At 52.0% G+C, this 14022-nt stretch overlaps 1 protein-coding gene across 1 annotated transcript in view; it reads right to left on the bottom strand.

Moving 5' to 3' along the window:
• Nucleotides 1-3842: 3842 nt before the first annotated feature.
• Nucleotides 3843-14022, bottom strand: part of SERINC2 (serine incorporator 2) — a 30876-nt gene continuing 20696 nt past the window's right edge. The window contains exons 6-11 of the mRNA XM_038377750.2: nucleotides 10228-10365; nucleotides 9617-9786; nucleotides 8188-8278; nucleotides 7044-7179; nucleotides 6369-6581; nucleotides 3843-4520 (exon numbers count right to left, since the gene is read on the bottom strand). Of these exons, the coding sequence (XP_038233678.1) occupies nucleotides 4382-4520; nucleotides 6369-6581; nucleotides 7044-7179; nucleotides 8188-8278; nucleotides 9617-9786; nucleotides 10228-10365 (887 nt within the window). The 3' untranslated portion in view covers nucleotides 3843-4381. The remainder of the gene's footprint in view (nucleotides 4521-6368; nucleotides 6582-7043; nucleotides 7180-8187; nucleotides 8279-9616; nucleotides 9787-10227; nucleotides 10366-14022) is intronic.

Raw genomic sequence — 14022 nt, 5'->3', positions numbered from 1 at the left:
GCAATCTAGACAGACAAGATTTAAGATTGTAAAATTATTTGGGACAGGAACTGTCCACTATTGTTTGTACAGATCCCAACACAATGGGGTCCTGGCCCAAGATTAGGGCCAGTGTATGTGGGCGGGTAGAACAGTGCTGGTGACAGCGTTGGAACAAGAACATCCACTTGATGGTAGCACTCCAGCCAGCTGCCTGGGGGCGAGGAGGGTCTGCTGCAGAGTCCTAGTGTAGGCTAAGGCAGTGGTTCTCAGCCCGGGGTACACATACCCCTGGGGGTACGTAGAGGTCTTCCAGAAGGACAGCAATTCCTCTAGCTCTTTGCCTAGTTTTGCAACAGGCTACATAAAAAGCCCTAGCGAAGTCAGTACAAACTGAAATTTCATGCAGACAAAGACTTGTTTATACTGCTCTATCTACTGTGGACTGAAATGGAAGTACAGTATTTATATTCCAATCGATTAATTTTATAATTATATGGTAAAAATGAGAAAGTGAGAAATTGTTCAGTAATAATGTGACACTTTTGTATTTTTATGTCTGATTTTGTAAGCAAGTAGTCTTTATGTGCGGTGAATCTTGGGGTAAGCAAGACAAATCAGACTCCTGAAAGGGGTGCAGTAGGCTGGAAAGGTTGAGAGCCACTAGGCTAAGGCCCCCAGCCCAGATTCCTGCTGCTCCTTCTCTATACAAGAGACTCTCTCTGCACCAAGCAACAAAAGCTCCAGAGAATCCCTGTCAGGCCTAGTCTACACTACAGAGTTAGGTCGACGAGGGCAGCTTTACATCATTAACTATGAAGTGTCTATAGTAAAATTTTGCTCCCACCACCATAATTCACCCGCTATGCCAACAATAATTCCACCTCCACGAGAGGCACAGAGTCAATGTCAATGTAGCTAGGTCGATGCAGCATCAGTGTAGACAATGCATTGCTTACATCAACTGTTGCTGGCTTTCAGAAATAGTCCCACAATGCCCCACACTGGCAGTTCAGTTGGTGCAAGTGCTGCTGATGAGGACATGCACCGCCAACACAAGGAGCAAAGCACAGACAGGCACAAGCAATGTAATTATTGTGACAGCTATATGCCAGTTAGGTCGACTTAATTTTGTAGTGTAGACATGCCCTCAAGACAGAGGGAACTTCCAGAGTCTGAGCGGTCATGGGCTTTGAAGGCCTGGGACTTTGCATGGCTGTGCTTTGGGGCCCAGGACTGGAATCACTGCGGCTGTGTTGTAGGAATGGCTCCAGCTCAAAGGGAGCACAAGGCTCTCAGCAGTTCCTCAGGTTGCTCTTCTGACTCGAACAAGAACCAGGCCAATGGAGAGAACTCACAATGGGGCAGCAGCCAGCACAAACACGTGAACTTGGGCCTCTGTATCAGCACTGGCCTGCTCTGAATCCACTGAGGAGCTTGTGGGCCAGATCCTGTCCCCCTGTACTTTGTGCTGTCATTGCCACCAGGGCACAGCACTAGCTGTCTTGCATGGGGGGCGTGTTCCACCTTTTTTGCACTGGTGTAAATGATACAAGTTGCAGAGCAAGGAAGAATCAGGCCCTGGATATTTCTGTGCGCAGAATGGGCCCAGCTGAAGTGCACTAACTTGGTTCTGATGCTTCATAACCCCTTTATGGTTGTGCTTTTTATACACAAGATACTTAAGATCCTATCTTTTGTATAATCCCCCCCCAAAGCTATAGCCAAGGAGGCTGCAGGATCCTGCAACACCGAGTAAGAATGTATGGGAGGGAGGGAGGAGAGCTCGGAGTTCCTCGGCTTCCTGAATTGCAAAACTAGGACGAAGCCAGATGTTGCTTCATGGGCAGTTCTCCCCATACCTGCAGAAACCCCTTTGGGCTCTCGTGCAGACAGGAAAGGGAACACTGCCTCCTGGTCTAGACAGCATTCACTGGGATGAAGTATGAGACACTTCTGCATGAAAGTCACCTTCAAAAATCCCCATGAATCAACACCTGCTTAAGTTAATGTCTTTCTCGCCTCCTGTCCCACTCCTTTCTTAACTCCTGTGTCTGCTTTTCCCAGTCTCAGCCTTCTGCTGCCCTCTACACTTAACATTAATATTTAGCTCTTATATGGCACTTTTTTCCAATTGGTCTCAGAGCACTTTACAAAACAGGTCAGTATCTTTAGCCTCATTTACAAATGAGGAAACTGAGGCATGGGGAAGTAACCAGCAGGCCAGAACTAGGAACTGAACCTAGGTCTCCTGAGTCCTAACCCAGTGCTATATCCACTAGGTCACACTGAGTCTTGTGACCCTTACAGCGTCCCAAATAATGTACCTCACTGAAGCAGCACTTGTCATTAGCTGTCAAAGCACTTGACAAAGGACAGCACCCATCTTCCTCCTTTCTTCAGATGGGGAAGTGAGGTAGGTCGCACTCTGTGCCTCAAGGCCACACAGCAAGTTGGGGGCAAAGCTGGCAATAGAAGCCAGGTCTCTCGAATCCCAGTGACTAGGGCTGGTCTACACTGACAACTTACTTCGGCACAGCTGTGTCTTTTGGGGGGTGTAGGACCTGAACCCAAGTCTCCCACATCCCACGAGTACCCTAACCAGTAGGTGATTGGCTGTTCCAGGGAGCGGGCTTGCTCCCTCTCTCTGCCCCCCGCCCTCCTGTCAAACAACAGTGAAAGGTCTCAGTACCAAAGAGGAGAAATTTCTAAACTCTTTCCCACCCAGCTCTACTACTGAGCTATCCAAAAGGCCCACACCGCCTCTCCTGCCTCCTGAGAACTCATCTGCTGCACAAAGCATTCCAGCCACACTGACCATGCCTCCATTTGCCAGCTGCTACCTGTGCCCATCATGACCTTAATGTCAGTTCTTCCATGGGGACTGCGTTTGGACATGCTGCCTACTCTAGAGCTCCCTGGGCATTAAGTACCGTACACATCACATGTTGCTGGTCAAAGGGATTTGCCAAAAAACAAACAAACAAAAACAAAAAAATTCAAACCACTCTTTTATTGGCAGCGCAATCTCCCTTTTTTAAAAAAACAAAACAAAACAAGCAAAGACGCTTCATAGCCAAAAGGAAAACCTGCCTCATAGGACACAGGAACCAGGATTTCGGCCCCAATCCTGAGAACAGCCAGAGAGGGAAGGTCCTTGCACCTACATGAATTCCCTTTGGAGCACCATAGGGTATAGGCTGCTCCTACATGGATCCAGTTACAGGATCAGGACCTTACAGTGCCATGGGCTTGAAGAGGCAAGCAATACTCTTTTAGTCACAGCCCAACCGTTTTCATTTCTGCTCCTAGTTCTGTTGAAGCATCTCATCCTAGAACGCTAATGGGGAAAGATTGAATGGATTTCAGCATGTCATTTCACCCCACTTTGTCCTTGTATAACCTGTGCAGGGCCAAGCACATAAGGGGTAACATGAACAGTAGAGAGCACTGTGGCAAGGAGGTTTCAGAATGACAACTATATTGTAAATATCATTCTTGTTCTCCAAGGCAATCTCTTGTGAGCATCACAGAATTCCCTGTGGCGGCCATTGCTGTCAGTTTAGACTTGGGGCTTCAGGGAATAACGATTTGGAGGGAGGGGTTTTCGAGTGCATTGACTGCTCATGGGAGAGGCCTGTGTGGAGAAAGGCTGATGCGATTGGATGGTGTAAATCCAGTGTAATTTGTGAAAGGTTTCCGCTATGTTTCCAAGGCTGCAACTCTTCCTCAGCCATGTGTCTGGAGACTTGTAACAGTGATACGGTTTGATCTACTGAAAGCCGGTTTATGAAGTTAGAATATTCCCTTGTGCCGATCGCAGATTACACAGGGACGGCTGATACTCAACCAATGCCAACTGATACTGAATTCTGGCCATTTATTTAAATCTTTGCAGGTCCATAGACAGGTACATGCCAAAATAGGCTCTGCAAGAATTATACAAAATGCTCCCTGGGTAACACGAGTCAAAGAATGCATTGTACAAGCATCTGCTTCAAAACAAAAATTCTCAAAGGTGATTCAACTGCCTCCTTGCTAAAGAGCAGCATGGAGGCCACGCTGAAACACCAGACAAACTTGGAGATCTACAATAGTAAAACAACCCATAAACCTACTTCCTCAGACACTTCCAACTTCACCCACAAGCGAGGCACTTTCCCTGCTTGGCACTTTTTCCCTTTTAAAATAAAAAAAAAGGCACAATTCCGAGGAACTGGTCTCTGTGCAGAAACAGGAGTCCAGGGTTCATCCATACCTAGGGCTTTCCCCACCATGAGAACCAAACCCAGCTACAGATACAGGTATAGGGACAGGGATCGGCCTTTGGCAACAGTGCTCCTTGGCTTGGAGAGTCCGAGCTGTCCAGCAGGTTTGGACCATGGTTGTCTGCAGGTCCTTTTCAGCTGAACTCTCGGCCAGGGAGTAGGATGGGGGCCACTAAGGTCCAGAGATAGAGGAGGAGACCAGCCCAGCTGGAAGAGATCTTCACCCAGACTGCAGTCCACGGACTCGTCATTGTCTGGGAACCTTCATCAGGCCTGAAACACCAAACACAAGTCCCCTGCAGTCAGGTGAAATCGGGTCACTGCGACATACCAGGTAGGCTAGTTCCAACTGGTATCTCCTGCCCATTCCCCTCCCTGTGCCCAGCTCTGTAGCTGGGGGAGAAATAAGGAATTCAAGTCCTGTACCCAAGTGGATACATTGACTGTAGGGGTCACTCATGCATGGGGCAATGAGTGTGGGGGATTCCATTAACTAGTCATGCACCAGTTTAAATTCTCACCTTTAGTTAAACCGGTGCTACCCTGCGAGCACAAGGGTCACTCCACACCAGCTTGTGTTCCTGCCAATTGAAACCACCTGCCCCCACTTCCCCTTGCAGAACCAAGGCTGCCCCATGGACAGCGAGAGCTGGACATGGGTCCGGCTAAGGGGAGAGCATGCTGGACCCTGCACAGCTGCTGGGGAGCAAACTGGAGCTCATTCTGACGTGTGCATTGACAGGAGACTGTCAGCGAGGAGCTGACAGCAAAGTCACTGTATTGTGCTGCCAGAGCAGGGACAGGAGAAGTGACTAGTGCTTTATAAATAGCAAAGGAGAGAGGGAGGGGCAGGACAGGGGCAGCGACAGACAGACCCAGATAAAGGGGGCAGTTAGTCCCCAGGTGAAGTTCTCCAACAGCCAGATCATCCTGACTTACAATGGAGCCTGCAGAGCCCCCACCAGGCAATGATCTCCAGACTCTCACCAGAGGTTACGCTCCATTGCAAGCTCCCCGCTCGCTCGCAGGTCTGGCCGAGTTCAGCTGAGGACACCTCCAAGGGGACCCAGCCTGCACGGCTGCTGCTGCCACTCCGCGCTGGTTACCAAGGCAACCCTGCTATTGTGGCAGCAAAAAGGGGAGGGTGGGGGGAAGCCTGCCATGGCCGCATGCCCCCAGCGAGCCGAGCTGCACAGCTCAGAAACTGCCTGTTCAGAGCAGAGCCACAAAGTCGCTTGGGAGGCTGCAGGCAGCTAGGGCCTGCTGATTAGCTGGGAAAGCCGAGTATTCCTCTGCCTCTCGTCCTATGGGCCTGCTGGGGGGAGCGGCCAGGCCGGGGAAAGGCACGGAGCCTTGGGCCGTATTACCAGCTCTGGAGCCAGCCAGGGTGAAACTCTCCTGAGGCAGAGGACCCGCGCAAGGCCTATGCACCACTCCAGTCCTGCTGGAGCCTCACAGGGCTCTGCCTGGCGTGAATTTCGCCTTCAGAGATCTCTTGCTATGGTTAAATAGATGGGAGTGTTTGTCCCTGTGCTCCTCAGTATCTGCAATGGGGGCTCAGTGGCACTTTTACAACACAGATTGCGTCTGGGGGAGCCTTTCCCTGCCATTGAAATCAAAGGTGACAGAGTGGCATAATCGCTGTTTGACTGATGGGGAAACCGAGGCACGGAGCAATGAAGTATTTTTCTTGCGACGCAGATCTGGGAATAGAACCCAGGTTCCCTGATTTCCAGCCCAGTGCCTCACCCACCAACCCAAGAACATGAGGAGATTAAAGTGCTTCAGGGATAACCCCACTGCAGGCCTAACCTTTCCTGTGAGCAGTAATGAGGGGTCTGATACTTCCTTAGCCCTGTATGAGTGGGAGGGAGAACAGTCAGAGCATGGATTGGGCACACAGAGGCTCCACTGACTGCTCCCTCCACCCCAAATCCCCGTGGAAATGCCTCGGCACAGCCAGTCATTGCTGGGGCACTATGCTGTGCTGCCAAGCAAGACTGATCCCATGCAGGCATGGCCCCCTTTTCTGCCCTGCAGCCCTCAGCCAGAAGCACCGGCTCTTGGCACTTGCAGCAGGACCCCAGTGTGGATTCAGAGGGAGGCAGTGGCAGCTCCTACCTGTACCAGTTTGTGAGCGTCATCATGATGTAGAGGGAGGCCAGGAAGAGGCAGATGTGGAAGAAGGTGTAGTTGTAGGCCACTCCGTCCTGCTCATTGTCATAGGCCCGATGTGCCCCATCTTCCCTGCCCGAGTCCCCACCGCTCAGCATGGCCGGGCTTTCCTCAGTCAGCATCATCTTGTTCACCTGGCTGTGATCTGAGGAGCGGACGCTGAGAGCAGAGACATCAGGGAGAAGTTAAGTCGACTGCAGAGAGGCTCAGAAGCTCTATACTCCTGCCGGCTTTGGATACTGCCTGCGGGTGAGTTCCCCTCCCCTCCCCTCCTCGCCCACCCCTCTGGCTCACTCACGACCTTAGTCAAATGCCACCGCAGGCCAGGCTCTGCCCTCAGTTACATCTCGCTCAGGGGACGTCTCTGCCCAGCCCGGGCTGCACGCCCCTCAGGAGAAAGCCCTGCGTGGGGGGGACGCTGCACAGGAGCTCCTAGCCCAGCACTGCTAAAACGCCTCACGCTGACTTCCGGAGCCCCCTGCTCTGGCTGCTCCAGGCAGGGGACAGGACGCTGAGCACCGCTGGGGAGGAGGAGCCAGGGGGTTCCCCGCATGGCTCAGAGACTCGGGCAGACACTCCCCATCGGCCATGGCAGGAGACTGCAGCAGCCTCAGCCCTTACCTGATGAAGAGTGTGCACAGGAGGAAGATGACCAATCCCACAATGCTCGGGGCATCCCACCACTGAGTCACCTGCCCGTCGGCCACGAGGCCGGCCGTGCTGTTCCTCACCAGGAGCGTCGGGTTACAGTACTTGTCTGAAAAGGAATTCAAAAGCCAGCGTAAGCAGCAAGACACTTTCCACCCCTCAGGCCAGCAGGTCACTGCGGCTCTGGCAGGAGGTGCTGGGCTGGCGGCCCTGGGGGCCAGAGACAAGGCACAACCGGCAGCGCAATATCTCCCTGCTCCTCCTCCCACCATCCCAGTGAACCCAGCCCCCCCGGGAGGGCCCCTACTGGGAGGAGAGAGGGTCAGGAGCAATGCACTGACCAGCTCAGGGAGCCCTGCCGAGGTTGCTAACAAAGGTCGAGGTGAGAGCCAATTGCAAAGGTATTCGGTGTGCACTGCACTGGGCTTATTTTAGTGTCCCTTCCTCCAGGTCTGCTTTCCAACAGAGACCTGAAGGTGAATGCCCAACAATGCTGAACTGCCCCCTCCCACGCCCCCGGGCCACCGAAGCTCAGACCCACTTCACACTGGAAAACACACACAAGCCCCGGACTGGCCGGGGTGCTGGGCTGGTGCACACCTCGCACCCACTGGGCTGCATCTGGGCATGTGTCACAATGCCCAGCCAGTGGGGCCTATAGCTACAACTCACCCACTGCAGGGCTGGAAAGGGTCAGCACCAAGCAGCAGTTACAGCTCCTGGGACTCGCTGGCTTCAGTTCTAGGTAACAATCGCCAGTGAGGGGAGCTGGGTGCATGAGGGGCAATGAAGCCAACTGGACGCCAGACAGTAAAGGTCACATTGTCATTGGGAGAGGGGAATGAGCAAGGAGAGGACTTGGTCAGGGGGGGTTAGGAGACAGACACTGCCTGCATTAGCCTTTCTGGATGGGGTTGTGCCATCCCACGCTGATCCAAGGCTACCTGCAGCCTCTGCTGGCCAGCATCCGCTCCTTCGAATGCTACCTTCCCCTGCTCGTCAGAGAAGCTGATATGCCAAGCTCCATGGGCAGGGTCTCCCCAGAGGCTAAGGCAGGATTCATGTGGTTCACCCTCGAGACATCAGCTGCAAACCCTCGAGCGCCAGCGTCACTTACTTGGTACATTTGCCAGGGCTGACCAGGTGATGAACAGGGTGTAGAGGGTGATGATGGAGGCCTGCAGCAGGCCTGAGTGAGGCTGAGCATCCTGCAAAGGTGATGAGCGGGTCATTCAAAGTCGGCCCGGTCCCCAGCACAACCAACCACAGGGCTCAGACCAGCAGGCAGCATCACTGCCGGCACTGGCAAAGCACCACACGCTACCGGCCCAGCCCAGGGCAACTCCAGCAAGAGACTCGTGGGGGATTTGGAGGGAAAGGAAAAAAATCTTCCTCCCATTACTGCTGCTGAGTATGCCCCAGCACAGCTAGGGCTAGCCTGACCCCGCCCAACAGACCCCGAGCAACCGGACTAGCCCCCTGTCCCAGACAGGCCCTGACAAGCCACTGATTTCAAGCCCAGCAAATCTGAACTGAAAGCACCAGATGCTTCAGAGAGAGGCGAAGGAACCCTGCGGCAGCAGTTCTGGGATAACCGGCCCGAAGGAAAAGTTTCTTCCTGACCCCAAACAGTCAGTTGTTGGCCTATGCCCTGAAGCAGAAGGTTTTATATCCCTACGTAGTATAACTGTTGATATGCTCATCATTCATAGACATGGCTAACCCCGTTTTTAATCGAGCTAGGCGCTTGGCCTCAATGAGGTCTTGTGGCAGCAAATTCCACAGGTTAATTTTGTGCCGGGTTATTAGAAGCATCAGACAATCCTGAGAGATGTCCCCTCCCAATCCTGATGACACCGCAAGCCAGGGGTCCTCAGTGCTGAGCAACCAGAGGGACCAAAAAGCAGCAGGTGACCTTGGCTCAGCAATCTGGAAGGCTGGACCAGTGCTACCTACCAAGGCCAGCTTATGGCACAGCCTCAGAGCATCTCCACCCTTCCCCATCTCACCAAGCTGGCTGCCAGGAGGAGTGGCAGAAGTTCCCTTTGCCTCTTCCCCTTCTCCTGGCTGCTACAAGGAACGAGAGGATCCCACAGCATGGCCCTGTATTACAGACCCAGTCACTCTGCACTGCCCATATCAGGCAGTGCTCCTGTGATCAGCACTCTGCTGGACAGACACAAGCAGCGTGCAGGGAGCCCAGCACAACCTGCTGGAGCTGCTGAGAAGCTCTATATGGCCACATGCAGCTCGTGAGCCAAGATCTGAGCAGCCTTGCTGCAGACCATTGCTTGAATATTAACTCTGCTTTCAAGAGTCCATCACATCAGCCAGTCCAGCAGAGACGGTTTCACAGAGGCTGGGCTGTACCGACTTCAGCATCAGTAACTCATCGCCATTGCGCACTGGGCCTGCCGTTGGGTCTAACCCAGGCATGCAGCTCAGCCGCTGTTCCCTGCTCGGCCACCAGATGGCGGGCGAGCTGCAGGGGGCGAAGCAGCCTGTGCCCCGGCAGGCTTCCAACAGCCGCCCGGTTCCCCCCTCACCTGGATCTTGGGCAGGATGGACACGACAGAGGCGATGATGCAGAAGATCAGGTTGAGGCTGATCAGCACCTTGTTCTCCGTGCAGCCGTCAGGCTTGGTGTAGTAGACGTACAGCAGCACCACGGCCGTGAGGGAGACCGCATAGAAGAGGAAGGTGACAATGAAGAGGGCTGGGGAGGAGAGAGGATGGAACTAGGTGCAGTGCTCTCTGGGGGCTCGTACAGGGGGCAGAACCTGGCTGGGCCCAGCCCGGAGCTAAACGTCACATGCCCTGCATGGGTTTCACACACTGTAAAGTTTTGACCTGCTATGGGCACAAGTTACCGCTGAGATCCCTAGAACTCACAGAAAGGGGTTAGTCTGTTTTTGTAGCTTGTGTGTAGTGACTTTCGCTGTCTTCCTGCACGGTCTCACAGCTGTAGGGAAGAGAAACGCTACCAGCAGGGAAACGTGATCCTTAAGCCACCACAACGGGCAGGAGCAGGGTCTCACCCAACTTTCAAGCTGATTTAATTTTAACACTGAAGGGGCCCCATCAACTTATCTTCCCCATTTCACAAAGAGACAGGAATCTACTTGGGTGGATCAAGCAAAATACGCTCTGTACAGACCTGCATACCAGCCCTTGGCGTTGCCTTCGTTTGCATTACGAAGCCAGATCTGACTCCAGGAGTGGGCAAAGTCAATCAGAAGGATGAGCTGGATGAGGATGAAGAAGAAAGACCCCACCACACCGAAGTAGAACCACACTGGAGTGGGGAGAAAGAGAGAAAGGAGTTAATGCTGGGAATTTTTATAAGTTTTTGATAATGGGTACCTAGGTAGGTGGTGGAATCTCCATCCTTAGAGGTTTTTAAGGCCCGGCTTGACAAAGCCCTGGCTGGGATGGTTTAGTTGGGGTTGGTCCTGCTTTGAGCAGGGGGTTGGACTAGATGACCTCCTGAGGTCTCTTCCAACCCTGATATGCTATGATTCTATAATACCAATGAGTTCCTGGGGATGAAGCCAATAAACGAAACTTCTTCCTAGCTTCTCTGCCCAAGCACTGAGCTGCTGAGGGGACAGTGATGCATCCTTTCTGAGCAAGCACTCCACAGTACATCCTACTGAGATCAGCTCCAAGGAGACCTTATGGGCAATTGTCCGTCCTCTGGGATACAAGGGAAGGTTCCTATTGCAGAAAAGGGTGCTCAAGACTTCATCATAAGTCTTTAGGCCAGCTTCTCTTCTCCCTCAGCCCCCACTCCACATGCTGGCTCATGCTGGGACCTTGACTAAATACAAAAGAAGTGTGCTCTTAACTGGGGTTAAAACAGCAGTGAAGACACAGCCACTTGGCTTGTAGCACAGGTTAAAGCCTACATGGGAGGCAGGAGCTGAACTCATGCTGCTAACCTGAGTTAAAAGCAGAATTTCCATGTCATCACTGGTTTCAGAGTAGCAGCCGTGTTAGTCTGTATTCGCAAAAAGAAAAGGAGTACTTGTGGCACCTTAGAGACTAACAAATTTATTTGAGCATAAGCTTTCGTGAGCTACAGCTCACTTCATCGGAAGTGAGCTGTAGCTCACGAAAGCTTATGCTCAATAAATTTGTTAGTCTCTAAGGTGCCACAAGTACTCCTTTTCTTTTTGGCATGTCATCACTGCCATTTTAACCAGATTTAGCTAACTTTGATTCAAGGACACAACTTCTCCTAGTGTAGATAAACCACCGTAACAGTTGTTACCCCATTACCAGTTAATTCAGGGTAATGACACAATCTAACAAGGCTAGCTTGGCACTCCCCAACATTCATGGAGTTTCCTAGGGCTCAGCTTAGAGCTTATTATTATTTGTATTGCACTGGAGCCTATGGCTCCAGTCACGGAGCAGGGGCGCGACTGTGCTAGGCACTGTATAAACAGAAAAGAAAGACAGTCCCTGCCCCAAGAGCTTGTGCCCTGGAACAAGCATTCAGGGAGTGTTGGGGCGAGGTGGTTAACATGTCTGTAAAGACCTGGGTTAATCAGCAGAAACAAATAAGCCCTAAGACCTGGGCCCAACAAAGAGGTGTGGCAGGATTGGGAGAGGATGGGACCAACCTGGGGGAACAGCAGGACTGGGCAATGCCTCACACTGCTGTTCTGGGATTTGAAGAACTAGCTTGAGTTTGTGAACCTGTTGACCTGTAATCTTAACCCACCCACCAAGGGAGAGTCAAAAAACCACCACATGTCTCAAGCTAGAGAGCAGCTCGCTCTCCCTCTCTATGCTGTTCCGGTAGAGAGTGGTAAAAACTCAGCTGAAGAGCCTCCATCCAATGCTCCGGATGCCACCTTTCGCAGCCTCTTCAAAGAGCACCCAGCAATAGATAGACCGGTCTGCCAGTCTGAGATCAAACAACCCAGCGACAGAGTCACTGTAACAATCAATTAACCTCGCCTGAGACCGCACTGCAGACAGCCACCCCCTCTCACCTGCAACAGACAGCCAGGCTGGTACCCGAAGGATCCCTCACCATGCCGCATTATTCCATTTAATGGAGCTCTCTCCCTCCCTGCTTCTTTTTCACAGCCTTGCTGTGTTGGTTTCTTACTCTGCTCCTGGCTCTATTTTCAGCTGGATGTTCCCTCCCAGCTCTCTGCTTTTCTTCTCTCACAGTCGTGAGACTGCAAGCACGTAAGACTGCTATGCCAAGCACAAGCACGCTAACCGCACGGACGAACCAGATCAGGAAACACACGAACCCTTTTGTCCTGGAGAGTCCTGTTATGTCGCTCTGCTGCCAGCGTGCTCATGTGATCAGACACACAGTATTGATGCTATTACATCCCAGTCTGCTCCCAAAGGCTGAGGCTGCGCCGGGGCTAGTTAGATTTTTTTCCCCAAATGGGAATTTTGCTTTGGCAGAGAAATGGGAAATAATTTCCTATGGAGGGACTAATGGACGTTCTGTCCCCACCCCAGCTAATGGAGGAGCTTGGTTTTATATTTATATCATACTCACATATGTCATCACTTGCTGATTCACAATGAAAACAACTCCAGCTAATATAATGGGCAAACAAATTCACGTTTACTGGAAGAGTAAAAACCATTCATCTTTCTTGAAAGCAGAAGCTGTAGCACAGCTGCCCTGGGGGAAGGTCACTACGGGCTCTGGCTGTGTTCTCCACGCGTCTCCTTGCTCAGTCGGCTCTGAAGTGATCGCACACATTGTGGAGGGGCACGTGCAATCTCATGGTGGCCCGGAAAGCTCCCCTGGTGCCTCCCCCACTTCACATTCCTCTAGCAGCACTCTGACTATTCCCATCCGTGGCCACTACTTAGGAAACTGGGCCACACTTTGCATGAAGGCTCCACATTTAGAATGGGTCAATAGATGTTATAGCACAGGGTTCCCCAACGCGGTGCTCGCAGGCGCCATGGTACCCTTCGGGGCATTTTTATGTGCCCACAGAGCACCCTGCTGCTGAAATGCCGCCGAGAAGCGTTGCTCTTTCTCGGTGGCATTTCAGCGGTGGCGCTTCTTCCCGCTGCCGCTTTTTTCTCTGCGATATTTTGGCGGCGGGGTGTTTGGAGCCTGCCACAGTCTTCTGGGAATAGCAATATGCTATTCCCACAAGAAAGGTTGGGGACCACTGTTATAGCATGTTGCAGACAGGAGTGACGGCGTATTACAAAGGGTTATAAGCACAGCACTAGAAGCTGTTGTAAATGGTTATAAGCAACTTAGTGACCCCCTGGACAATCTGCAATTGATTCAAACATAAATGAACGCTTTATACACAGAACCATAATACGAAGCATGAACAGAAAGGGTGCATGACAAATCTAAGGCCAGAGGACAATGCTGTAACAGACACAGCAGCAGCGTGGCATGGAAAGTATACTCAGGACAGAGTTGGTCCCCACTCCCACCTTGAAGGGTTTTCTCCCAGCACTGAAAACTGCTGCACCAGACTGATGAGCCAGATTTGTCAATTTACCGTGCAACAAGATCTCACTCTGCTGGAGCCATAAAAGCCCTGCTCTGTCGGTAGAGGATGGATGCTGGGAAATTTACCTCCAACCACAGAAGGCAGCTGCGCTCTAGGTAACAACTTCAGGGGCAAAAACTGTGTCTGCAAAACAGAATGCCTTGGGCAAAGTGCGATGGGGGCCGGCCCAAGAACATGCAGCCATAAGGGCAGGTATAAAGGGACACACTTACCAACCAGCTTACAGTTGCTATGCATCTTGCAAGACACCATGTTGTTCCACCTTGTTAACTCTTCTGTCTTGTCTACGCAGGGAAACTGACCAGAATAGCTATTCCAGAATCAGAGTGTCCACTCAGGCAGCTATAGCAGAATATTTCTAGTACTACAAATGCACACCCTACCTTATCTGGATTAAGTCCCCTTTGCAGACAAGCCCTTACACA

This window comes from Dermochelys coriacea, chromosome 19, assembly GCF_009764565.3.
Source record: "Dermochelys coriacea isolate rDerCor1 chromosome 19, rDerCor1.pri.v4, whole genome shotgun sequence".
Classification (NCBI taxonomy): Eukaryota; Metazoa; Chordata; order Testudines; family Dermochelyidae; genus Dermochelys; species Dermochelys coriacea.
This window is presented reverse-complemented; position numbering and strand designations above follow the sequence as displayed.